The sequence below is a fragment of the Excalfactoria chinensis genome, chromosome 1 (genome assembly GCF_039878825.1).
Source record: "Excalfactoria chinensis isolate bCotChi1 chromosome 1, bCotChi1.hap2, whole genome shotgun sequence".
Classification (NCBI taxonomy): Eukaryota; Metazoa; Chordata; class Aves; order Galliformes; family Phasianidae; genus Excalfactoria; species Excalfactoria chinensis.
The window spans coordinates 13,976,660-14,004,051 of record NC_092825.1 but is presented as its reverse complement, the minus strand read 5'-3'; the positions used below and the strand labels follow the sequence as shown (position 1 = coordinate 14,004,051).

Below are 27,392 nucleotides of genomic sequence, written 5' to 3'. Positions count from 1 at the left end.
ACCTTTGAACAACATCATTAGAGGAATGACTATAGGATGTGTAAAATAGACATAAATATTTCAGAGACAGTATTTGCATTGAAGGATGCAGAGTGTATAAAACAGGTCACAGATTCTCTATCTAATACACATTCATCCTTTTTTTCTTTAAGCAAAATAAGAAAAATAATTCAGGAGTTACACAGCTCCTTTGCTAACAAACTCGATCCACCAACAGCAGCATACGCTCATCACACTACCTGGCTGGCATATGCGTACATAAGCTTGTGATAAAGTTACTTGCTGGAAAGCAGAGCAAAATACATTATAGAACATTGCCTATAGCACACAATATTTAGAAAATACCAGCTGGGTGGGTTATGCCTTATTTTTATGCCTTTATGTCAGCCAGAGAGCAATGAAATGCTCATTCTTTTGCTTCTGTGCTGCCTGCCCTGGATTAGTGTTCAATTGTTCCTCCAAGTGTGAAGCTTGAGGGTTTCTGAAGTTCCAGACATGCTTCTCACCCTGCCTTCTACTACAGTAACGCCTAAATGGCTTTTTCAGAAGATGAAGATGGAAAGCACATTCTCAAAATCATGTGACCTTCAAGGGACACTTCTTGTTCATAATGTTATCGATAAGCTAGCACGATGAGCTTAATGAGTGAGCAACAAATGCCTCACTTTCAAGCTGACTTATGAATCACCCAAATGGATTACCTGAAGTTCATAGACCTCAGAGTCTTTCCATCTGCACTAAGTGTGTGGTCCAGGGAGTCTCAGTCCCCATGCAAGTCGATTTCAGCTCTAGCACTGCCTACAGGAAAGTTCCCTCCTCCCTTCCCAGCCCACACATCAAATAGGAAAACTTGCTTTTTTTTCTGCTTACAACCAGACCTTTCCTGCTCTCATGTCTTAATGTGGTCACTTCTGCCTGCAAAGCAGGCACTGCCCACACTTTAAGATGTGAAAGAGTTCATTTTGGTCACTTCTCCCTGCCCAGATCCCAGCCTGGCAGTCTGCCACTAGGATTTTCTCCAGGACCAATATGACTTCGTTCATTTTGTCTTCTGTATGACCCCACTCCACCTGTTTTTCAGGCTACTCCCTTAATTGTGTGTGTACAATCAGAGGTTTTCTGCCTATTTCCAATCACACCTCCTTAGATGTGGCAACTTCCCAAACAACATTTTACTGCACATCCTTTCCTCACCTCCTCTCCAAAGCATGAACGCACCCTACCCTTGTTTTTACGTACTTTTGCAGAGCCTCCAGGCCACACACATGAAACTTAATCCCCTAAATCTATTCTGCCTCAGCACACTGGGACAAGCTGCCTAATTACAGAGGGTTAAAATATCCAGTGATGGCATGGTAAGGCACTGCATTGTCCTGGAACTAATCTCTCAGTAGAATAGGTGCATAATGCCTCTCCTAAAAAGTATCATCAGCTGGAACTGACTCGGATTATACAGTTCAGGGGGTCAGTACCCCGTGTTATGCAAGCCGTCAAACTTTCCATAATTAATTCCTGTTTAAATTAGATAACACCGTAATATTTTTTGAAACTATCCTATCTTAGTTTATTTTCAGAGATGAAAATAGTCACAGCGATTTAGAAGTATGTATAAAATTATAATACACACAATGTTATATATACATTGTCATAGAAATCACACATATGTATTTTGTTTTAGATCCAGACACATAATTCAACTACTGAACAATCTTCTCTGCCTGTTCAGTGAAGAATCTCATTATCTATTTTTCCCCCTAGAAGCCCTCACAGAACTAATGATCTGTGATCAAGCCCTCCTATAATCTCTTCTTTCATATACTAAAGAAACTGACTTCTTTTTTAATTTTGCATCACTGTGTTAAGTACTGTAAACTTTACTCTATTGTAACTAATGATAACCACAGATACCACACACTTCCTCAGCACAAGAATATAATACCAATAAGCTATAAAGAACTTCTGACAGTGACATACAAAGAGCAAAGAATCAAATTATTCTTGTTTTAAAAGTCAAAAGCTAAGTGCTGAAAAGGAGAAAAGATGCTGATGATGTCCCCTCTAAAGTTTCTTTTTATTCAACACTGCCGTAGGGGAAGGACAGTTTTTGCCTTGGTCTGGAAAACATAACTGCACATATAGCTCCAATCACAATGCAGGAAACCAACTGACCAACCTTACACCCAAGACTCTCCAACACTCATCTCTTATTAAGTGGAGCTTACCAAATGTCACACAGTAAGTTTCACCTGCGAGCATACAAAATATTAAACACAGGAGCACCTAATAAAACGCTTAATGAGGTGTGGCAGCCAATATGGACGGAGAAACAAAACCTCTCCAGAACAAGAGAAAATGGCTTCCTGCCATTATTTCAGCCTCACAATTCCCTGCCCTTTCTATTACACTACATCCAAAGCCTGGATGGGGTTTTGAGCAACCTGGTCTGGAGGGAGGTGTCTCTGCCTGTAGCTGGGGACTTGGAACTACATGATATTACAAGTCCCTTTCAACCCAAACCATTCTAATGACTCTATGATTTACACTCATTAAATCATTCCTACTAAAAATACTCCTTCAACATGGAAGTAGTAAAGAAATCTGAAGAGATTTCATCCTAAAGACATGCAAATACTTCTGCTTTTCACTATTTTTGTTGGCATGCACAGAAAGCTTGCTTGTTGCTGTGTTTATCAGCACTTCCAAATGAGGCCACAACCATAGCCTCCAAGTGATTCATCTGAACCAGTCTAGCAATACATCCATCCTTTACATCTCAATGAAGTTTACAGGCATGAAAAAAGCTGTCCCATGTCAAATGCCAGGTCTATCTCGTTACCACAGCAATAGGCACCCAGGAACAAACCTTCCACCTCCCACCAGCACCAGTTCTGAGTTTCCATTCCAGCTGCCAGCACATTTGAGCACAACACCACTACATTTCCATTTCCTGTGTAAACACCATGGTGCTAAGTAACGAGCGTGTGTAAAAATGCTTTTATTTGGCAAGCTGTCATTCACTAACCTTTGGTGCAGATATAGCTCCATAATGTCTTTCTCAGCATTTCCAAAGAGGTTGCTGGTAGCCAACGAAACAAGTATGAAAAGTCCAAGAAGTATTTTAGAGAGATTTTGCCCTGCATTTTTACCATAGAAACATACGCATGTATCTACACTCCAACATTTTGTTAAAAGAAGTATTACAAGGCAATACCTCTCTCTGAGGAAATAATTTTTTTAATATATATTTTTTAACTACTTAAGAATAACACAAAAGAAGAAAACTAATTCAAACCCAAAGCCCACAGCTACTATTGCACAGCAACCTCCCATCAAGGCCAGCCAGGGCAACCTGGAGGTGAAGTCCCAGACAACTGTCTTGTGCCAGTGAAGTTGCTCTCCCAGAGCAAGCCATAAATGCACTGCAGCTTTGGTAGCCCTCGACGAGTGAAACCCTGTCTGCCTGTCTCTGGTACTTACAATGGCAGAAAAACCAAGCCTTCATGAAGTACTTTAACTACTGAATGCATGATGAATGACAGCCAGCCTTATAAACAAAGGCAAACAAAACATACGGCAAACTCAGAGTGCCCTTGTAACAAAGTGCTGTCTCTGCAGAAAGTAACTGTTTCTGAATGCTTAACTATTAGTATTCAGTGGTTTTGGCTAATCATACCAGTAACGTGGAATTGCACCAATTGCTGCTACTACAACTACTGCCATTAAGATGTAAAAAGGACAAGCTAATGCAAATACTGGGCTTTTGCCTTCTTGTGAAATAAAGAAAGTCACAAGGATTTAGTACTATGCTGTCCAGCAGCAAAGCACCTGGCACAGCCCCAGGTCACCCCCAAGGCAAAGGGGCCAGCTGGAACCCCACAAGCCTGTGCACCCCTGAGCCACGCACCCACTCCCAACCTGGGCAATAAGCAGCAGCTCAGACGACCGTAACCCTATCACTCTTATGTAAGGATTGGGCACCGCTCCCATCAGTGTTTCTCTGCAAAGTTGCTATGGCTGCTGTGGCCTACATGGAGCTCATCTTACATGTGCCTGGAGCTCACAAAAGTCCAAGGTCCAGATGTAACTCAGCCGAAACTTGCATCGAGCAAAGCAGATGTTCTATGTGTGTACCAGTGGTTCCTGCCTTGAGGCATCAGAAAGTGCTCAGGCATGTCAGGTAGGATGCAGATGCAAGTTTGGCAGTACCAGAGTATAAAAACATCCCACAAAACAAATGATTACATCCAAGGGTTAAGAACTGCATCAGATGCAAGATTGGACAAGATGGACAAGATTTTATTCCAAGGTCTTATTAAGATGCTGATAAGGAATCAGCATCTCTTCCATCCACGTGTACCCATTAAGCATGACCTCTAAACCACGAGCTTAAAGCACTCAGCAAAACTCCAAGATGCTACGTTATAAATAGCTGTTGTTTCACTACAGACAAAAAATAAAGAAATCTCTTCATAAACATGAAGACAGAACACTTTTTCTGTGCTGCAAACTGTCACGACCAACTTGTAAATAACAAGATGACAGCAAATGGAGGGCTGGAATTAGATTTAGCTGAGGAAGTACACCATGGCTGTAAGCAGATTAGGCCAATTCTTCCACTCTGCATGCAGTCTCTGCCTCATCGGCTACATCTTTTTTTCCTCTGTTTACACACCACTTTATTTTCACAGGACAAGTGCCCTTCCCAGCAGCTTGCTGCACCAAGAGCTGTTGGTGCCGGGCATGACGCTCACTGTGCCAGGCTGGGGCAGGCCCACAGGCCACTGCTTTGCCTGGCTCACGGAGCACAGCACAGCAGCTGCATCTGTGGGCACTCACTTCTGCTTGCCAGAAAACAGTGCAGCAGTATGATTTCATGTTAATTTCTGTGCGGTTCTGTAACGAGCTAACTGGCCACGCGGCACAGATTGCCTGTCAATGTGAGGATGCCATCATGTGCTGCTGCACAGATCAGAAAACACAGGGAAGGAAAAGGCCAGGCCTGCTTCATGCAGTCCTGCTGTGCCCTCCTCACACCTGACTCCCACAGCATGGATGAGAGACCCTCATAAAAGACTGGCAGGCCTGACATATTTTGTTACAACAACATGAATGAATTCTTTCATCCAAACCTTCTCCCAGACTCTCTGGGGAGCTCAGAAATCCACAGCTTTTGAGAACAATTTGACTTTTGAGCAAGAGAGAGAGAGAGAGAGAGAAGGACCGTACTGCAGGATTTGTACAGGCCTTGGTTATTTCTGGTTCAAGACAAGGTCAGCAGTGCTGGAAAAGCAGCATGACCATAAGCCTCCACATGCCTGCCAAGCGCAGACCTGGCACAGCTCCAAGTGCAATTTGATTACAGCTAAACTGATCATGGAAATGACATTTCTAAGGCAAACAGACTTCAAAAAGCTGTTTTACAGTAGCACTTGCCTTGGTTTCTTTTCCTGAACGTTCAGTATTACACCTGTCTCACCAGTCTGAGAAAGTGAAATAATAATACATTAGAAAGAATTAGATCTAAGCAAATCAGGCAAAGATGAGTTTATGAATTAAGACCTGAAGTACCTATAGTTTGTTACCAAGGAATGAAACAGAGTTATGTCTTCCTAAAGCTCAATTAATTTCATAACAGACAGGAATACATGCACATCTGCACCACACAATAAAGTCGCAAAGGACCCTGGTCCTTCCTATAATCAATTAAACATACTCTGGTACTGAAAGGATTACAGACACCTAATGCCCACATAGCTCATTAGCCCAAAGAGGCTGTCTCTCCTCATCAGGAAGCACAAATGAGTAAATTTAGAAAATGAGATGCATGAGCAAGCATCTCCGCTGGTACAATGCAGTAAAACACAAAGCTCAGTTGGCATTAGCAGGTTTGGGGACCATGCTATACAGAATGTGAGCACAAACCCTAACTAGTTGCACACCCACAAACAACTCCAACAGAAGGGTTTAACCTTGAAACTGTACTTTTCACTTTTTAAAAGCAGCAAAAATGTAGACAGCACTGTCTCAATTTAGTTAACATCTAACGTTGAGTCATGCTGCTGTCAAACCAGAGCCTTGGTATTAGGTAATTAGGTCAGTATCAGGAAAAGGAGTACGCTTTTTGTTGCATCTTTCTGCTATACAGCTGAACACTTAACAGAGATCAAATCTGCTAAACAAATGTTATGTAACTTAAGATGAAAAGCTTAGCTGAAAGAGTTCAAGGTAACCTTGTTGAAGAATGCACTGCCTTGCCCAAAAATGAGGCAGAATAATAAGAAGCACTGCCAATATCTTATAGACATTTTGTTTTCCGAAATTTAAAGACTAAGAATTCAACTGAGTTAAAATAACACTGCCAAGAGTGATGTGGTGAATACAGTTTATCCAATGCCACAGAATACTCTAGTCACTTCTGCTTTACCAAGCTACAGCACAGCATTTATTTAGGCATAGGGAAAGAAGAGACAGGGATGCAAAAGCACAGTCTGAATGCCAAAGAACCTAAAGTCAACCTCATTTAGAGTTCAGGGATCAGGCGGTAATTCAGGCACTTCTTGTAAGCTGAGGCCCAACATCTAAATACAAAGCTATAAACAGTATTTGAGTCACAACAGCAGTGTTAATGTAGTCAGCTCTTTATAAGGCACATTTTAGCTATGGTATAATTACCAGCGTCAAACTTTAATAAAGATATAATTTTGCGACACTCTGGTTTCAAAAACATTGCCCACAGCATCACAGTAACAGGGATAAATAAACTTGTAGTGCCCACACAGTATTTTTTATTAAAGGTTCAGAACCAACTGCAGCTTTCTGCTTCAATAGCTGGACTCTCCTGCATTCAGGGCAATGACATCATGTCTGCACTAATTCTTCACTTTCACTCACCTCCTGCTCCCCCTCCCCCCCTAAAAACAGTGTGTTTGCATGTAAAGCCAAGGGAATAACTTGAGAACAAAATATATACTCAAAGAAATTAAATGAATTAGTTTAAAAAAAGAAAATAAGTGCACACATTCAGGAAAATCCCAATATTCCAATTTACCAATGCTTCCAGGCAGACCAAGAATGAGTGCCACAAGTAACTTCAGTAATAAGCAGCAAACAAAGCGATAGTTACTCACTACAGGTTCGAATATGAACGATAGAACAAACTGATGTAAGGCGAGATGACCAAAAGAACCAACCTATCAGTCATGCCAACACCTGGTTTTGTCCAGTTTCTTCCCATTAAATGCAAGCCCACTTTTTAATTCCTCTATTTCTTCAAATTAGCTACATTCTTAGAAGTAGAGCATCTATCATTTTATTTAAAGTTAAAAGGCTTCCAACATCTGCAACAAAGGCCACCTCTTACTTATTGACTCCTTTACTCAGATTTGCTTTTCCTTCTCACAAATACCCACCTACACACACACCCACACACCCTTGCTTTCCCAGCCCTTAGAGCTAAAGTACAGAAATCATGACATGTTTATGCCAAGAATACAGTAGCCTTAGAAATCTATTTTAAAAGAAAAATATTTCTCTGTATAAAGACGAATATCTCCTCAGTTATACGCTCTCAAGTCTAGGGTGGTTCCTTGCCCTCCAAGTAGAGCAGCAGCTTTAAGAGTTATATTTCATCAACTTCACTTACCTCAAATTACAGTCAAATAACACCATTAAAGAAAAGAAGGACTGGGTCAATTAAAAGAAAATTTAGTTGTCATTAATTATTACTGAAATGACTGCTTAGCTAACACTATTAAAATAACAACCACAAACTTCACAATGGGACAGGACAGCTAAAAACACTGTTTTAATAATCTGCTCTGAATAGGGCCTTCATTCTTCATTTCTCAGCGCAGCATTCTTGGAACAAAAAACACTGTGTGACTTCTATGCCCCTCCTTATTTAAAAATAAATAACTAAGCCACCAGTGCTGTACCCCCAACACCCAATACACTACATTCCAAAGCAAACTACAGAAAATTTCTTCATATTTATTGTTGACTGTTTCCAATGAACAGAAGTTGCTCTGTTTCAAAACAGAAGGTAGACTGTTCCAAGCAATGACTGAAGGCTATGAGCTGGTAAATTCTAACAGTGTAGTAAGGGAAAAAAAAAACCACTCGTTGTTTATATTTAGTACTACCTGTTTTAAAACTTGCAAGACAGAAAGGAACAATGCTACGCACTTCCTTCAGTCCTTCTGGTTCAACTATACACCTTCCTAAGTCTGAATGTCAAATCCCAGTTTCAAGTATCTCCTCCACATTGATTTGCAAGACTGCAGAACATATCCACATCGGCTGCAAGAACGAAGAATTAGAGATCCTCCATCCTCACTCCCCTGTGCAGTGGTACTGCATTCAGTTGCCCCTATGAAGACTTCACCACCTTGCTGCTCTTGGGCGGCTTCAGATGACACTTCAGACTCTAAAGTTAGTTGGAAGTCAGCAATTCAAGAAACTATGCTAGAAATGCATTAGGTAGCATTTTCCACTCTAAGCCATGCTCTAAACTGATCGCTCAATACAATGCTGGATGCTCTTTTACTGCAAGCAAGCATTTCAGGCAAACATGAACTGACCCAAGCCTTTTATCTCCTCCAAAAGCTGAGGTAGTTTGGAATCTCCCGGTATTAATTCTAACAACAATCCTCATGAAACCTCGTGGTTTCAGCCAGGCAAAAAATTTGGACTAACTATAATCTTTTTTTCTGTTGATTGCACACTGTTTTTCCAGTGTGGCAGAAAGAAGAGAGGGGATGGGGGGGGGGGGAAATATGGAAAATCTATTTTAATGACAGAATAGAGGGCTGGAGCACCTCTCCTATGAAGGAAGACTGAGGGAGTTGGCCTCATTCAGCTTAGAGAAGGCTTCAGGGAGATCCCACTGTGGTATTCCAGTACTTGAAGGAAGACTATAAACTGATGGGAGGCCAACTTTTTACATGGAGGACAACGGGGAATGGCTTTAAACTAAAAGAGGGAGGATTTAAATTAGATGTGAGGGGAAATTGTTCACTCAAGAGGGCAGTGAGGCCCTGGCACAGCTGCCCATAGAGCTGTGGGTGCCCCATCCCTGGAGGCGCTCAGGGACAGGTTGGATGGGGCCCTGGGCAGCCTGAGCTGGTGGGAGACAGCCAGCCCATGGCAAGAGTCTGTGGTTGGTGGGCTTTAAGGTCCTCTCCAATCCAAACTATTCTGGGATACTGTTACTCTGTTTAGCATTCATGTAGGAAATATCAGTGGAAACCTGAAATAATCACAGTTTAAACAACAAGTGAAGAGAAAGAGGCTGGCCACAGCTGACTAATGAAACAGCTGGTACTGTCAGTGAAGACTATCAGACTTTAAAGATTTGCTCAGCACTGTCAATAGAAAAATAAGTAAATTCAAGGACAATCCTAGAAATTAAGACAAAAATCAGTTCCCATAAAGAAATTCACATCCCAATGGCAGTAGTCAGACAGCTCTCTGCTGCAACAGTATCAGCTCTCAGGGCTGAGCTGCCACCACTTCACATCCTCCTCAGCCCCTCCTCCAGCCTGGGAGACGTACCGCTGAGGGACTTTCAAGACAGCACCTATGTGCAACCACACAGATTTAGGGTAGAACCTTGTCACAGACAAATCCAGTTCTCCTCATTTGTAAGCTTCCATGTCTCACATGAGCACACACCTGTGGCATGCAATCACCTGGTTAAAACAGTCCTGGCAGAAAACTGAAGGTCTAACCAAAACGAAGACCTGGATTTAAATGTGAGTACTGCATAGAAAATGACTTTCCAGCTGATAAACCAGAAACATTTTCTAAATTTTTTTTTTTTAAACTTTTCATATTTTATTAAACACAGAAATAATTCGAACATTTTGGTGTTTTATTTGCCTGACTTGGGCTAATATTTTTACAGTAGGCAAAAAGCTGGAGCCACTTCAGCTGCCTGTACATTGCAGTATTATGTTTCCCCACTGTCAGCAGAGAACATCCTCTAAATAAAGCTGTAGAAACACACTCATACTACAGACTAGATTAAGAAAACTGTTACATCGTTTAAACACTGGCTGATGCTCATCACCTGACTGAGGTTAAAAATACGATGCTTTGATATTACATCTCTCAGGTCTTCACTAAGAGTTAAAGCCATCCAAGTGACTCACTGACTGTAATATCCAACGTACCTCTTGAGTTAGCAGCAGAGATTTTGAGGTAACAGAAAGTGACAGCACATGCTCTTCTACCTCACCAGGAAAGCATGGGCTGATTTCATATTCCTGACTTTTGGTAAAATAAAATAGAAAAGGCTGCTCAGTTTTCTGGTGGTTAAGTTACATAGACAGCCAGATAGTCCTTGCTGGCTGTGCAAATTTAGCATGGAAATCATTGTGCAAACGCAGTCATTTCCCTGGTTTAATTGCTGCTAGCATACATACCTCACTGCACTTGCAGCGTACAGGAATTACCACTATTAAAAATAATACTGGTAACATTGTTTCAGCAAAGTTTCAGCTCCAGGATACAGCATGTCCTAGAAATGAGCACACCCTGGTACTGCACTGCAACGCAAACTGACAGGCTCACAAGACACCTATGTCCTCAACTCATCAAATACACACTGTGAGTAAAGTCTAACAAGAACTAGTTACTCGTGTCTCCTTTAAACAACTAACATGGATGCAAGCCTAACAGTGAGGCTGAGTGCTTTCTCCTTTCTGTTCTAGCTGGATGCTTAATTTTTCATTAAGGCTCAGATTAGATTACAATTCCAAACAGAACTCCAAAGCCACAAATGCAAAGTCACTTTTAAAAACAAATAATCGTGCGCTGACAAACCTCAAACACATTAAAACCAGCTCCCTCCACTCACACGGCACACAGGGGAGGCTCAGCCTTTGGCTATGGACCTCCCCTTTGTACACAGCCGCCGGGCACCCACAGCCCCTCACACACAAAGCAGCAGCACCTGATCCCGTGATCCCTTCTGTCTGCCCAACGCTTCACTGTGGCTCCTGGGGGACCGAAAGAAAGGTTTGTCCAGACACGCTCCTCCAGGATCAGAGCCCGTTTCTTTGTCTTCCCTGAATTCAATCAGCTTTTTTAAAGGCACACAATACCTCTGGCACCATACATTTCCCAGCTGCTCTCAGAAACTATTGATGCAAATTATTTGTGGTCTGTCGGTGTAAGAGTTTGTAGTGGCCGCATGCACTGAAGGTAGCACAGATACTTTCAGCACAAGTGTTTTGACAAAAACCTCTTCCTCTCTTCCAAATGGCCTTAAAAACACAAGGTGTTCATTTCCCTTACAACAGGGCATCAGTTAAACTGATTTAGCTTGCTACAGCCCTGCCACAACACTCAGGACCAAAGAGCTTGTTGCTCAGAGCCTTTAACATTGAGCAAGAGTTCTCTGGCTTAAATTGGACTTGGTTGGTCAGCGTAGAAAGGGAGGTGAACACAAAGTTTGCCAGGATCAACACCAAATATAACAAATACTTGGCTGGGAGTAGAGAAACTACAGACATTCACAAGAAACAATGTGGTATTGGCTTACTGGCAACCATCAACCTGCCTAATTGAGCCCCATGACTAAACCATATCCCTTTAGTGCCACAGTGTCACCAGCACAGTGACTGCTGGGAAAGCGGTCAGGGTTGTGTCATCTATCAGAATGGCACATGGAATTACAGAGAAGCTATGCCTACTGCTGCAGAAACACAACCCTCTCACAAAAATACCCAAACTGCAGTAGAAACAAGCTGGGGAGAGAAACCAGTAACAATGGACATGGAAAAAGAAGTACAGTGGATTTAGAGCTACTTTGCTCTATGAACGTCAATCACTGAATCGATCATCAAGAAAGAGAGACAAAGACAGCAATGAAAGTTTTAGATATATGCTGTGCTGAGAAGACAGAAGGGTCACAGCAAAAACTTACACAACGCTAAGGCCTACACCAGGCTTCCACAAAGGGTCACACACTGTATTAAAGCCATTTCAAGCTATTTCCTTACCAGCACTAAATCAGACCATGTGATGTTACAGCAAACTACAAACCCTGCATCACTAATTGCTGTGAATCAGCCAATTGCCTCCCACACCTACACAAAGAACATCATTTCCACTCAGTGGGTGCTCTCGGCTATGACCACATTCTAACCACTGCCCTCATCATGAATCTCAACAAACACAAAAAAGTCACATAGATACAACAAAGGCCTACCTGAAATCTAACTTTATCCCAATCTGTTCCCAATTGTTCCCAATTGTGTTCCCAATCTGAAATCTACTTCTATCTAAAAGCCAACTGAAATCTAACTTTCGGAAAAAGAAACGTGACAGTTCAGCAGATGGTACCACTTTAAGATCCTCACAGAAAAGTTTGCTTTCTCCCTGGTTTCAACTATAGACTTTGCTTGCCCATGCCTTATCAGCTGACTTTTGTTTGCACAGAAATACAGAACTCTGACATCAAACGAAGTACAGCTGCAGTGCAGCCCTTATACAAGCCTCATCACATGAATAATTAGCAAGGCCCAAAAGAAACTATAGATGGATTATTTCCCAGCCTTACTTAAGAGTTAACTATTGCTTGACCACTGAATTAAAAAACAATGGCCAGTGAGCGTCAGCAAGATAAATTGAAACTAATGAGCCACAGATTCAAAAGAGGGAGCAGGATTATCCGGAACTAATAAAAGGAGATTTCCCTGCCTCAAAGTTTGAGGTCAGGATTGGTTGCGCTTCACAAACAATCATGTTTGTAACTAAACACGTAATTGGATTCTCAATTAAATCCTGTTGCCTTGTGTTATACAATATGTCAGATAATCTTATCAGAGTCCATGAATCTAAAATGTACACAATTTGTGTCTTTACCACTCAACACTGTTGTCATGTAGAGGTCCCACAACCACTAACTGTATTTGTATTAATAAGTTAAGCCTTGCATTTCCAAGCAGACGCTGCAAAGCAGCACATTTGGGTTGCTGACTTCCAATCCACAGCAGCACTGTTGGCAGAGGGGTCTTGCAAAGGCAGCAAAAACGCAGCAACACAGCCTCAGCAGCTGGAAAATGGCACAGCAGTGACACACCACCGCAAACCTGCTGTCACAGCACGACATGCCTCAGTTAACAATTTAAATCAGACTTCACCAGGGCTCACAAATGAAGAAAACTTGACAACTTCCCAAGCATTCATACTCAGAAGATGAGTATATTGATATTTTAATGACAGAGCTGACCCCATAAACAGCAGCAGGTTTCCAAGGCCTGACAGCTCAGTCCTGCACTGAATGAAGCAGCAGAAGGAAAAGAGGAAAAAGAAAAAAAAGAGAGAGAAGAGATACGGCCTGTGACCACTGCTCAAGCACTTGCTCATGCTGGCACACAGAACAGGGGACACTGTTGTATATAGGTTGTACCAGTGGCATCACTGCCCAGACAAATAATACAGCCAGACAATTCCAAGTACTGGTAACGACTGCAGCACATCTCTCTCTTGAAAACAAAAGCTCTTTCAGCTATTTCTCCAAGCAGCACACTGTATGTTCTACATCCAGTATCACTTTACGTCAGCCAACGCTAGTGCTCACATGTTAATCATTCCACTGATGTTTGGTTTTGCCTACCAGATTTTCTTCTGATGTTTCCCTCATCTAATTCTAAGATCTCCAGAGATCAACTTTCCAGCCTCGAACAACAGACAGATAATGAAAATAAACCTCCATGATCTAATTTGTATACTGCACTAGAACAGTGACTCAGGGAAAATGTCCTACAGTCAATTGAATGCATAAATCCTGGGCTATGGCAATACCTTAAAATCATGCCTTAAACTGATTAGTTTTGAATGTCACCCCTCCCCCAAGAGCAGTTCTGAGCTATGTGACATTCAGAAGCTAAGAGACAGCAAAACAGGCAACAAAACAGGAGAGCTGTTTCCACTACAATGATGTCAAGTAATACGCTACAAGTGTTCTGTGCCACTGGCCCATTGGTTAGATATACAGCCTTCCCCCAGGCAGTTTTAATTTGAGAAGAAGAATGCAAGTATAAACTACAGAATTCACGTTAAAAAAAAAAAATAATATTAAGAACTTACAAACATTGTAGTGGCCAAACTATAGTTTGTCAAATTGCCTTGACACATATGATACGATTTGGGAGGCAGTAATGTTTCCTAGATGCAGTCCGAGAAATCCTGAGCAGTAGATATGGTCAAGAAAAGATGCAGATGTTACAACCTTCGAGGCACTTCCCTCTGTCTAACAACATATTCCTGTTTTAAACAGATTGAACTTCAACCAGAAAACGCTTGCACAGATACAAGGTGGATATCAACAACATAAAGCAAACTGAATGTTAACTGTCTAGTGTTCCACATTCATTACGCGGAACACAAATCCAGAGGAATGAGGGAAAGAAAATAAATAACTAAATCATACTCCTGAAGATATTAGAATCCATTTGTCCATAGACAAAACAAAACCTAATAAGGCACAAACTATAATTAATTCCCTAAGAGTCAAAGGAAGCTGTTCCAAGATGAGTAACTGATGCTTTGGGTTGTATTCACAAGGCCATCACACGCTTCACGTGATAAAGCAATGATTAACTACATGCATTTCTTTATGACTTAAAGAATATATACTGCCAAACAAACCAGAATTCTAAGAATAAAACACAAACTGTCACATGCAGGACAGGGAAAGTGATACAGTTATTCTATGAGATGGTTAAAGACAGCATGAATATCTAAGAAGCAAGGAATCAGTAACAGCGCTGGAGGTTAATTATTCTTGTTAGTCAGCTTGGCCAAAAAATAATGAGCTTAAACTGTGACAAAGGAAAACAGGCAAAAGATGACTGCCAAGTGTTCTTGCAGAGATGAGAGGGAAGCACGTTGTTACCCTTTGCTGAATCGCATTCCAAAGGCTTCCACAGCAGCAACGCTACATCAATCACCAAGTGATCTTCAGGATCAGGGGTGCAACGGTGGTGGGTGGGAAATAGACTTCAGAACAAGAAGAATCCATTAGCCACGCAAAACAAAACAAAACCCTCCAGTATTCCATGCTGTGTCTGCTTTCAACACATTACCTCCCAACAGCAGCCATATTACCACCACCACTGTATGACTGCCCATCTGCCAAGACCTCACTATGCTTGTCACATTCAGAACCCATCCGAAGAGGTTCTGGTCCCTTTGCTGAAGCTCTCCCATGCAGCTCACCCTTCCCAACAGACTGTTGACACAGACCCTACAACAACTTGCTAGCTCTTTGTCACAGGTGTCTTGACACTGTTAGGCCTTGTCTGCTCTCTTCCAAATACTTGAGAATATTACCAAGAAGACAGGGCCAAGCTCCCTTTCTGATGTTAGGAGAATAAGAGACAGCAGACATAAATCAAAGCAAGAAACTTCTCAACCTAGCATAAGGAAAAACATTTCCACCTGAGGACAATCAAGCATTGGTTATTCAAGAGACTGACCAATCTCTTCTTGAAGGTTTTTCCAATACCTAATAACTTGATAAAGCCCTGAGCAACCTGCCCTGAAGTTAGTCTCGAGCCTGCTTTAAGATTGGGTCAGATGACATCCCAATGATCCCCCAAACCTAAATTTGTCTAAGCTTACCCTTCCAAATTTCCAAGGCTTTTCTGTTAACATGGGCATTGCCACATCTCATCTCCTCAATCATACCATGTCACCTGGATGGGATCATTCTCCAGGAGAATCCTCTGAGAGTAGCCCTGCTCTGAAGGACTTAAGGGTCCTGGTTGATGAAAAACTTAACATGAGCCAGCGACGCACAATTGCAGTCTAGAAGGTCAACCATAAGGATAAGGGCTGCATCAAAAGAGGGGTTGCAGTAGGGGAGATAGGTAACGGTCCCTCTCTACTCTGTCCCTGTGAGGCACCATGTGGAACACTGGATCCAAGGCTCGGGCCCCAAGAAACAGAAAAGATGTGGAGCTTTTGGACAGGGTCCACAAGGATTATAAGAGAGCTGGAGCATCTCTCCCACAAAGACAGAATGAGGGAGCTTGGGCTCCAGGGGCTTCTGATATTTAAAGGGAGATTATAAACAGGAGGGAAATTCATTTTTTTACATGGCTAGATAGTTTCAGTACAAGGGATAATGGTTTTAAACCATTTTAAACCATTATCCCTTGTACTGAAGATCTTGAGGGAAGATCTAGGCTAGATGTCAGGGGCAAGCTTTTCACAGAGAATGGTGAGGTGCTGACACAAGCTGCCCAGAGAGGCTGTGAACACTCTATCCCTGGAGGTGTTCAAGACCAGGCTGGATGGGGCCCTGGGTAGCCTAGTCTAGAGCTACATCTAGCAGTCAGCAATCCTGGTTGTATCTTGGGAACTGGGACTAGATGACCTTTGAGATCTCTTCCAACTCAAGCCATTCTATGATTCAACTGTGCTGAATTCAGGCCTTGACAACAGACATGCAACTTCGTGGAACTGCAGGCAATAGGGATGGAAGAGACAAGGAAATGTCATAGAGATTACTCACCCACTCTACCTTTTTGCACCAATATCATCTATGCCCAAAACATTACTGACAGATATCAGTTGGATTTGCTTTTAGAAGTCTCTCCCATGGATGATTTCATATCTCTGCGAACTGCTCCAGGACATCCATCCTAACAACAGATAAATACTTCCTTCCTGTCTTTTCTTACTCGAGGTTAAGCCTGTTAACCTGGCTGGAACATAAAGAACAATTTATTCCCTTCTACTTTGCATTTGCACTAGGTATTTCAAAACACAGCTGTTAGTAACCTTCACTTCTCATGTCTCACCAGTCCTGTTTTTAGATGCCCAGTCATCACCCTTCTCTCCTCAATTCCCTCTAATTAGTCTGCATTTTTCTTGATCTGCACCGAAACGGGAACACTGGATATCAGCCAAGACATTATCAGGGTATGGATTACTCTGTGCCTTGCATAAAAACTCCATTTTCTCTAAAGTCTAATTATCTTCTTTTTTTTGCCACAGTACTTCCATTTCATGATTAATTTTTATATATCATTCAACATCACTTGCCTTTAACAACAGCAGAGAGTGCACTTGCCCTTTCAGTCAACTACCATCCAAGATTCCAAGATGCAGGCTAACACCATTAGATGCAAGACCTCTCTCTACCTCCCAAAAAACCTCTCAGCGTTCAGCAGTCACAGGGGTTAAAAATCAACAGAAGAATTATGGGCCAGCCCTGCTTTCAGGCCTGGCAGCACAGAACAAAGCACTTTCATCTGAGGCTCTCAACTGTAGAATGTTTATTCCTCTTTTGGGCCCAGCAAGGCTTTACTTGTTGACATTTAATGAACAATGAAAGCCCATCTGTTCCCCAAAGGCTTTGCTAGCAACTATAATGAAACAGATCTACAGGTAGCTTCAAAATTCAGAGCCAAAACAGCAGTTTTACCAGATGACCAGCCAACATCACATGGGCCAGAAGGGAGGAATCAACTTTTGGGAGTATTAAAACATATATATATATTAAGAATCAGTGTACTTTAGTGCCAATTGGCTTACCTGTCAATAGCAGTTCACTCCTATCCCAGATCTGTATTGTTCCTGAGTGATAGGCTGGATGATTAGATCAGACAGAAGAGTAAATCTCACTATAGGTAATGCAGATTGAACAGGTGGCCCTTTTTCTGACCTGCTACCACCTCAAACTGTAAATAGGTTAGCCCTCCTCTTTCCTCTTATGTGTAAAAAAGAATATTCTGATATTTACTCTTCCTCAGCCCTGCACGAAAATATTCTCTGGTCCTCAATGTATTTCACATACTTTTCTCATTAAACAAATTAACCTTTCTTAAATGCACAGATCATTCTCTAGTGATATAATTATAGCTAGAAAAAAAAGGAAGCATGGGAAGTATCAGTAATACCAGTCTCCAAATTAACACGTATGGGTCATACTTAGGGGGAAAAACCCAACAAAAACAAAACACAATATTCAAAGGCATCACATTACAGAGCCAGAGCCTACAGATAAAGGTTTTACATTTAAACTTCAAAAGAAACACATTTGAGACCAAGGACTGAAAGACACCTCACCTGGACAACTGCTACAGAGCAAACACCCACGAAAAGCATTGTTGGCTTAGGACCAGTCAGCCATTTCCTATGGATCAGCGTCTTGAATTAGCTTTTTTGATTCTATTCTCTTCACATTAAAAAAATAACTAAATCAGGGGAGGGATGGGGAGAGGGTTTTGGAAACAAAGCCATATGTGTGCTTCTGCAAAACAGAAGTTTTTGATTGTAACACTTTTCACAGCAGGTAATGACTAAGGCATTTTACTAGCAGCTGTTTTTCTCATTAGACTACATTATGTATTATTTATATCACTCTGTAAGCGCTCACTACGCTTTAAAGCTGTAGCTTTGGCCTGAGGAACTTAAGACAATTTTGAGGTGACAAAATAGGAAGCACCAACAGAGCGCAGGAAAATTAGAAATAAGAAGAATTGATATAAAAGAAAGGCTCACTGCATACCTTCATATCACTCAAACTCATAAGGGCAAAGACAGAGGCACAGAGATTCCAGACAGAATCAAGCGCAAACTAAAAATGAGGAACTGCTGCAGCTGGTAGAACTATTTGGTCAATACTACTGAATGAAAGGTGAGCAGCCCCAGGATCTTGACAAAGACAACGGACACATCAACGGAAGACTTCCATTCAAGACCCCAGCCTAGGTTAGATCAGCCAAACAGAAGTTTGTTTGATCAACATTTTTCATTAATAAAATAAGCTACAACAGAAGAGATTTCAGCAGACTTTGAGATGATCCATGAAAGAAAAACATTTTCTCCCCAGTCCTATCAGTTATATCCTTTTATATCAGCTCTTGTAGCAGAACCATCACTCTACAGCAGTCCTTTAACTCTTATCCACCTCGAGAACTGTGTTTTAATGATGGTTTTAAAGGACTGATTATGTTGAAAATAAATGAAGGGGGAAGAGAAAAATATCAATCAGCATCCTTCAATCTACTGTATAGCATTTCAGAAAACTTGGAGTACTTGAAGTATATAGAATCTGCCTTAAACATACAATGTCCTGCAAAAGTTCGGTAGTAGATAAGCATCTGAACTATGCAGCTGTCCTACAGCAGTACGATTCCAAGAAGCACCAATGAGAAAACCAACTCTTGAATCCATTTCCAAAATCATTCTTCTACTTGAACACATATAGGTTACTGTGCATAAAGGACAATCATATCAGAACCTTTCATGCAGGTTTTGTTGCTCTCGGCCTCCCTTGCTGGAACCCCACCAACACAAAGGATGCATCATTCATTTAGGCTTGGTAGAATTAAATCCTAAAGTTGCCTAAAGAGTGCATCATCTCAGACAACAAGCCTAGCACTTGTCAACTGATCAAAAAAGTTTTTCAAGAGAAAATGAATTATTCCAGCATGGGTGGACTTAATCAAACCTGTTGAAGGCAACAACAAAAAGGACCAAATGGTACCTGCTCCTCACTCCTGATTCCCAGAGTCTATCCAGGAGACAGACTGGATTTTACATTAACCTAGTGGCTAGCTCTGAATCAGCAGCTTAACTGGTCCACTTCCAGCAGTACTAATCTTACCCTTAAAAATCTTGTTAAAATCATGCTGTGGCTGATGCTGAGTAGACAGCAAGGCTTATGGCCAGAGACTGAACATGGAACATTAAGTACGGATGTAAACAACACCAGATGAGCACCACAAGCAACTATCACCCATCCCAATTTCAAACACTCCACAGTAAGCACTTCAGAACAGATCCTGCAGCATATGGAGAGGTTCTTGTAGGTCAGAAAGTAAAAAAGTAAATAAGTAAAATAAACAAAACAAAACAAAAAAAACATAACTGGTTTTCATCACACAAGAAATGAATATGTTGAATAAAGTTGCTATTTTCAGAATCAATAAGAACAGCTTCAAGGATGGAAAGGTTTCAGACATGTACGTCCCATCATGAATTTTCAAAGGCAATGCAAGCAGGTTCACATTTTATAAACATTTCAAAATATACTGGAGAGACCTTCTCTACACATCAAAGTCACTGACCCTAAAACTCCTCCACTGGTCTCCATTTGCATGTTGTTGCTATGGTAAATGCACCAAACTAGAGAACTTGTTGGAGAAAGAAAAAAATAAGGTTGAGTTTTTGCCTTTAGTCACACTGAGGCAGACGTTTATCCCAGCCAAGTTTCACCAGGGAAAACTGGAAAGTAACACAGAGAACTACAAGAAAAGAAAGTAATAACAGAAAGAAAATGAGCACAGATTTAAAATAATTTTAGAGAAGAAGGGAAAAGAGCAGACAAGAAAAAGGCACAGCTCATGTAGTTGCTCTTGCTGGACTCGTTCAGGTTGTGTTTGATTTCTAATTAAGTTTTTTTGTTCTCCAGTTCAAACAATACTTTTAAGTTCTTATAAGTACTTTACACAGGAATTAAATTAGTGTAACAAAAAACATTCTCTGCTCCAGAAGCCCCAGATATGACAGAATCAAGAATCTTCTCCTCAAGCAGCTAAAAAACTGCACCTAAAATAGCTTTATTTCCTATCAATAATCACACAACTTAAGAGAAAACTGAGAACTCCAGCAGCCATCTCAGCCTGAGCAGCAAGGGGAGCCTATGAAGCACCTGGAGCAAAAGAAAGAGAAAGCAGAAGGAGGGAGCCCTGCTCTATCCCAAGCACAAGGGTCATTCAGCTGCTGTAGAAGAACTCACAGGAGTGGCACAGAAAAAAGGAAAAGGTGAAGCTCAGTCACAGGGTTTATATTGTCGCACAGACATTCCTTTAACTCTCTACAGAGAGTGCAGCAAAGAAAACGCCATCAAATGGAAACCAGATTTTCCAAGTGAACTAAATTCCCAAGTCTTTTGTAAGCTTTACTCGAGTTCAAAATACAATCCACCTGCAAGCACAGACAAACCAATACCACTTTTGGTCAGGTTTTGTTTTGTTATAATTCAAGACACATTCATCTTTTGGCAAGGAATACATAACGTGAAGGGAAACGCCTGACTAGGCTTTCTTTCCCCTCCACGAAAGAATGAGTTTGTGGTTACCTCACGAGCAGTGGAAAGGCAAGTTTATTTCCTAGAAAGCAAGATCACAGATCCCAGCCTGCCCCAAGCAATATCAGTTACGGATGATCGAGTCAGATATGATGAAACCTGAATTAATTCAGCAGCAGATGGTGCTGTGTTGTTGTTTTTTTTTCCCCAGCTAAAATGCAAAACATATGGATGGGGTGGCATAAAGTTTCAGCTAAGGACAAGGGAATGTTTGTTTAAGTCACGGTGCAAAGAGTAACATGAAAACTTACAAAAGACATGCAATGTGAGCTTTCCAAAAGCTAGATCTCTTTGCTATCCTTCCACTAACAGACGCTCCAACAGAAATATTTCCCAACATCTGACCCAAAAATCACTATTTAATTAATACTGCCAAGCAACTGTATTTTCTTGCCCTCGCTGGGGCATAATTGCATACTGCTGGGCTGCTGAACTTCATTCATACTTCACTTTCTCAGATATTGTTCCCAAAAAGCTTTCACATCCTTACATCAGTACAGCTGGATTGCAACTGAAGAAAATCTTGGTTCATGTTTAGGATCCAGTGGATAGTACTGTAATCTATTCTGTTGCTTATCTACTTACAGGACGATTTAAATAGCAAGAGATGCTTAGCACTGTACGGGAAGCATGAAACCAGTACCTCTGCCCTCCAGAGCCTGCAATATATATACCACAGCAGGCACAGATATTCAGCTGACATTTGTGGAGCTATTCATGGTAGGAAGCCTAAACACAACAGAAAGTGCTTGCAGAACAGCAACCTAAGAAAGAAAATTAATTTCAACAAAGTGCTTCAAAGCACACCTATCAGAAAGGCAGGTTCCTTCCGCTCAGCTCCATCTTTCCTGGTTACAGTAGCTGGATCCAAGAGCTTCTGTGCAAAAGCTATTAGAAAGAACTGTTGAGAAGAGGAATGCGAAAGATGGGAAGGTACTCTAACAGTAGATGAGGAGGGGGAAAAAAATACAGATGCTAGCAAAAGAGCAATAAGTGCAGAAGAGGACCAAGTGTGTAGCTCAGGAACGGGGGATAGGGGTGGAACAAACCCATTGCTCCCAGAAGACATCTGTGCAGCAGAAGGCTGAGGTTACAAGGGATGAACACATCCCATTTGCCTTATCAGAAATTCACAGTGAATCCTGATTTCAGGCCACAAGCAGCTTGATTACTTTGGAAACAACTAAGTAAACAAATACATAAACATACTGAAATTGAATTAGTCATCAGTATCCTTCCCCTCTTGGAAAACCAGAAATAGAAGTTTTAATTCGTGAGGTCCAGTTATTTAACTGTTACTTAAAAAGTTTCCTGACAGATGCCTTATATTTTGTGCACACAATTGCCATACTTGGCAGACATCAGATTTCACTGTGGTGAAGCAGCATTACAGTGCATGGCAGAGACCCAGGACGGGTACAAGAAGGGCACATCTGAGCTGACTCAGGGAAACGTGGGTGGCCATATCCCACAGCTTCTCTTTGCTTCAGGGCTGTAACACTCAACAGATGCCAACAGCAGCAGCTGAAGCAGTGGCAGTCATGCTTTTGCCAACATAGTGAATAAAGCACATAAACTCAAACACAGGGAGGATTTAAAAATTAATTAATTAATAAAACACTTCCACAGCTCTTCCCTTCGCTGCTCTTTGATATTAAATATACCCAATGATAAAACACTGTCCTCTAACTACTCATTTCCCTGCTTCTTTGCTTTTGGCCATTAACACAGTTTCAACTGGATTCCAGCCTCCTCAGTGACAGCATGCCTGATGCTACAGCTCCATTTCCTTCAGCTGCACCACCACACAGCTCACGGCCTTTCACTGTCTGCTCCACCTGAGGCATCATCCAACCACATCTCAGTGAACACTGTACTTTTCCTTGGCTGCTGGTCAGCTTACAGACCTCTTCATCCTTTCACAAAACTCTATTATTTCCTCTTCTGCTCTCACACAGCATCAAGGCTGCATTACCAATCAACACCGAAACTTATCATCTTCATGTCTCGGACTCTCAGTGACTCAGCATGAATTAAGGCCATCCTTCTATGGAGGACTAGATAGACCGACACTTATTTCCATTTTCCACCACTTTGCTGTCTTCTCTATAACAGGATACAAGTAACAGACGTTGTTTCACACTTCAGCAGAGGAAAGTCCCTCAAGCAAGCCTTCTGATGAGCTCCATCCATTCATTATTACTCTCTTCAAGAGTTCCCTCATTTAGCTTGTGTCCAAAAAGGCAAAGGACCTAAGTCCAACTTTCTGCATGCTTAGATCACCCTTGGTAGGATCATAGAATGGTTTGGGTTGGGAGGGGCCTCTATCATTTCATTCGGAACCCGCTGCTTTAGGCAAGGACACCACCCATTAGACCAGGTGCTCCAAACCCTGGGATGCTGCAACAAGCCATACAGAGCAAGGACGTGCACTGCCACCTCTCCTGTTGGAGACATTTCAAGTTCTGTGACCCCAACCAAGCCCCAGATATGTCACACAATAACTAAGTGCAACACCAACATATGCTGTGACTAGAGAGGATTGCAGCGGTCAGTGAGAACCTCATCTACCCAACCCATAAGAAGCCTGAACACTACATTGTGCCTGTGGCCAGCACTCACATGGCAAGACACTCAAAAATACTTAAACCATAACTGACTACAGGGATCTTTGTGAACTTGATCCCAGATCTACCCGTCTGATGGCCTGCAGCATTTCTCAGCTTCCTCAACAAAAGTGAATCTTCACCTGGTGAAAAGACATCGACAGGAGGCAGGCAGTCATTTCAGCTTTACCAAAAGAGCAGCTTTGCACGTGTAAAAGAAAAAGGAGTTCAGACAGCCATCGCAAGGACTCCCCGACTCCATCTCAAAACAGGCGCTACGCACAAGCACACAGAGAGCAAAGCTCTGTGTTGAAGCTCCACTCTGCTACCAAAATCGTGAGCCCACAGCTCTTTCAGTGGAGGCTGCAATACAGAAAGAACTTTTTTTTTCTTAACTGGGGAATTTAACCTTAGTTACGGGATTACCTGCCAAATTCTTTTCAGCTTTCATGCTTCGCTAAACAGTATTTAGCTCATTGCTCACAAACCCATTATTACACTAAAGAAAATGGGGAGCAATTAACATACAAAATGATAGCTTAAAGGTGGTGCTGGTTGGAAAGAAAGAAGTATTTTTGAATAGTGTTGTCTACGATTAGGTGAAATAACCAGGTTCTGGGGAAAAAAAACCAAAACAATTTGCTAAATCATTTCAGTAATGTCTGTTCTACAACTTGCGATTAAGGCTTAAGCTAAGGCAGCTCTTCAGAAAGCTCAGGGCAAAATGCTTTTGAAACCTCTCAGTGGAGTTACTACCATGTGGGTCGCAACCTAAAAGCCAGGGCCCCTGTTGGGCAAGCCCTGTTCAGAAAACATACACGTAAAAACTAAATCATTATAACAGCACAGACCGACACTGAGCTCAGCTCAAGTCCCCCAAAAGAACTGAAGAATCTAAACAAGAAGGAAACTGAATTCAGTACCTGTCATAATGCACAGTGCTGTGCTGGTGCAATTGGTCTTGCAGCTCAGAGCACTACAGCACTACACAGAACACACTAACAGCAATGACAGAAAAGTTACTGGCGGGGAAAAAGCCGTTGTGCAAGGGTTTGTTCCTGGGCTCTGAGCTGAGAAGGAGAAATCTCATATGTGAACAGTTCATCTGACAAAGCAGGCAGACAAGAGCAAAGATGCAATCCCTCATTCCTAGCAAGCTGTACCCAACAGCAGGACCTCAGCTATCCAGTTATGTTACAGAAATACGCCTTGTAACATTGGGGATTTGTTTTCAAGAGCTACCGGGATCCATTGTAATGCAGCTGAGCCACATTCACTCACTTTTATCAACCCTTTGCCATAGATTATTTCTAACCTATTTATCATCACATGTCCACAACCACAAACCTATTTGCACCAGCAGCTTTTAGTCGATTCCCAGTAACAACCATCCTTTGTATTTCAAATGAACGCCACTATTTTTCTTGGCTTGGAGGGTATTTAATATTTTCTTCAGATGACAGAGCAGCCTGCAAACCTGCAACACGCTCCATTCTGGGGATCACACCTATCTCATATTTTCCTCTATGAACACACAGCCTAATTGTGCTTTGGAATACCTCCCTGTATTCCGTGTGAAAAAGGCTCAGGCAGAAAACCAGTCCCGCAGAAGCATCTCTCTGCACAGGCAGCACAACTGCAGCGTCCATCCCATGTTATCGCACAGGGGCGGTGCCTGTTTACCAAAGATGTTATTGAGTTGTTGCCCCCCAACACACCCACCAGCAGCAGCTCTCAGCAGGGCTGATTCCTACGCCCTGTATAGCACAACAACCTGCCTGTTTTGTCTTCCTGCGCGGCCTCTGAATAATCCCGTAAGGTGAAGTGCAAGCGGTGGCTGCAAAACCCAAACGGAGACAGAGCTCGCCCAAGGGCTGACCACGTGGGCCATCAGAGCATCACATAACGCTGAGAGCCTTCTTTGGGGGGGTAAACACAAACCCCATTCGGTACCACGACCCAAACCCAAAGATGTGCATTCTGCTGTACGTGTGCATGCGTGCAGCTCTATTTCCTCTTATATTTGAATTATGTAAAGGCATCCTGAAACTTAAAGACATCCGTGGGCTAATCTGGAAGTTCTTCAAACGTAACATCTTCACGTAGAAAGCCGAGAAGAGCCAGGAGCTCGCTGCCGAACACCAGATTTTTATCTCCTATAAAAAGCGTAATTTGAATGGGATAACGCTCCCGAATGACTGCAGCTCCGTTCCCAGCACGGCTCCTACACAAACTCCCGTTTGCTGCGAGCGGCCGCACGGATCGCCCCGCGGAACGCAGGAGCGGCTCCGGGGCTGTCATCGGCGGGAGTGCGTGCAGCGACGCGGCCGAGAACGGGAGGCCGAGAATGACCAGACGGGTAAGGCGGCCCCGAGAAGCGTTTTTCCGCCTTTCTGCCGCTTCCAAAGGAAAAAAGGAGTCAGAAAGAGGCCCCGCGCGGAGCTCCCGGCGGCGACGCGCTCCCTCCGGGCGGACGCGGCACCGCGGAGCGCCGCCCCGCTCCCCCACCCGCAGCTCGCCGCTTACCTGACGGCCACCCGCACCGAGCTCTCGTCCTGGCCGGCCGACATGGTGCCGAGCGGCGGGCAGCGCCGCAAGCGGGGCCGAGCGGGAGGAGCTGAGGGCAGCGGCCGCGGCTCCCGCTCACCTCCCGCAGCGCCGCGCTCCAGCCATTTTAGGTGCCGGAATGGCTAAGGTAGAGCCGCGGAGCTCGGGGCGGGACCGCCGCTCCTCTGCCCCCGCCCCGCTGCGGCCCCGCCAGTCCCTGGGCGGGGAGCTCCGTCGCTCCGCCACTCGCTCCGGCGGTCCGCCGGCCGGGGGACGAGCCCCGGGCTCCGGCCCCAGCCCCGGGCCCGCTCCAGCCGCAATGCGTCACGGCCCCGCCCCGGGCCGGCAGCCGGCGGTAGGCACGGCGCGGGCACGCCGCCCGACGGGGACGCGCGGCGCTCGCCCCCTCGGTGCCGCCCGCCCCTCGGGAGCCGCGTGCCCGCCGGCTGGGGGCTGCCGGAGCCCAAACGCCGCCGCCGCCTTCACCGAGCGGCCGGTGTTCGTTCCTAATGCAAACAGCATCCCTGCCGGGAAACGAGCCCGGCTATTTTGCCCCCAAACAATCCGCATTCCTCGGGAGGGTTTTCCATCCGAACAGCTCCGTCCGGGGAATTGTAACGCTATGCTAACGAGCCGTGCGGAGCGGCCGGGCGTGCGGTGAGAGCCGCTCGGCTGGGGCGGAGCCCGGGCTGTGCGCTCCGGTGTGCTGCTGAGCTGCTGCAGAGGAGCTGCGGCCCATCCTGGTGAGCAGGTCGTTGGGCTCTCAGCGGTTATTTACATCGCATTTACAAATCAAGCTTAAAATAACTCTTAAGCAAACACGGCAAGCGCGAAGGTTATTATGCTTTGGCTCTCGCAGCTTTAGTAAAGTGGATACTCTCTTATCCAAATGTATCCGATGCTTCTTTTCTGCTGACGCAGTGCTAATGTAACAAAGGCATTAAAGCCGAATTTGCACTTGGGCAGCATCTCCTGCCGGTTAGGCCCCAGCGCGGTGAAGCTCAGCGGCCTCGCCCTGAGCACACGTGGCTCTGGTCGCTTATCTCAGCCTGACCGCATCCTTTCCTCTGTGTTCTGCATTGGAAACGAATGTACTAAGCTGAGTCTGGCAGAGCTCCTCCTAA

The 27,392-nt window shown here is 43.4% G+C and overlaps 1 protein-coding gene across 4 annotated transcripts in view; it reads right to left on the bottom strand.

The window, feature by feature from the left end:
• Nucleotides 1-26,431, bottom strand: part of KIF21A (kinesin family member 21A) — an 82,306-nt gene extending 55,875 nt beyond the window's left edge. For all 4 annotated transcript variants that reach the window (XM_072326367.1, XM_072326369.1, XM_072326368.1 and 1 more), the window contains exon 1: nt 26,248-26,431. In XM_072326367.1, the coding sequence (XP_072182468.1) occupies nt 26,248-26,291 (44 nt within the window). In that variant the 5' untranslated portion in view covers nt 26,292-26,431. The remainder of the gene's footprint in view (nt 1-26,247) is intronic.
• Between the last annotated feature and the right edge of the window lie 961 nt (nt 26,432-27,392).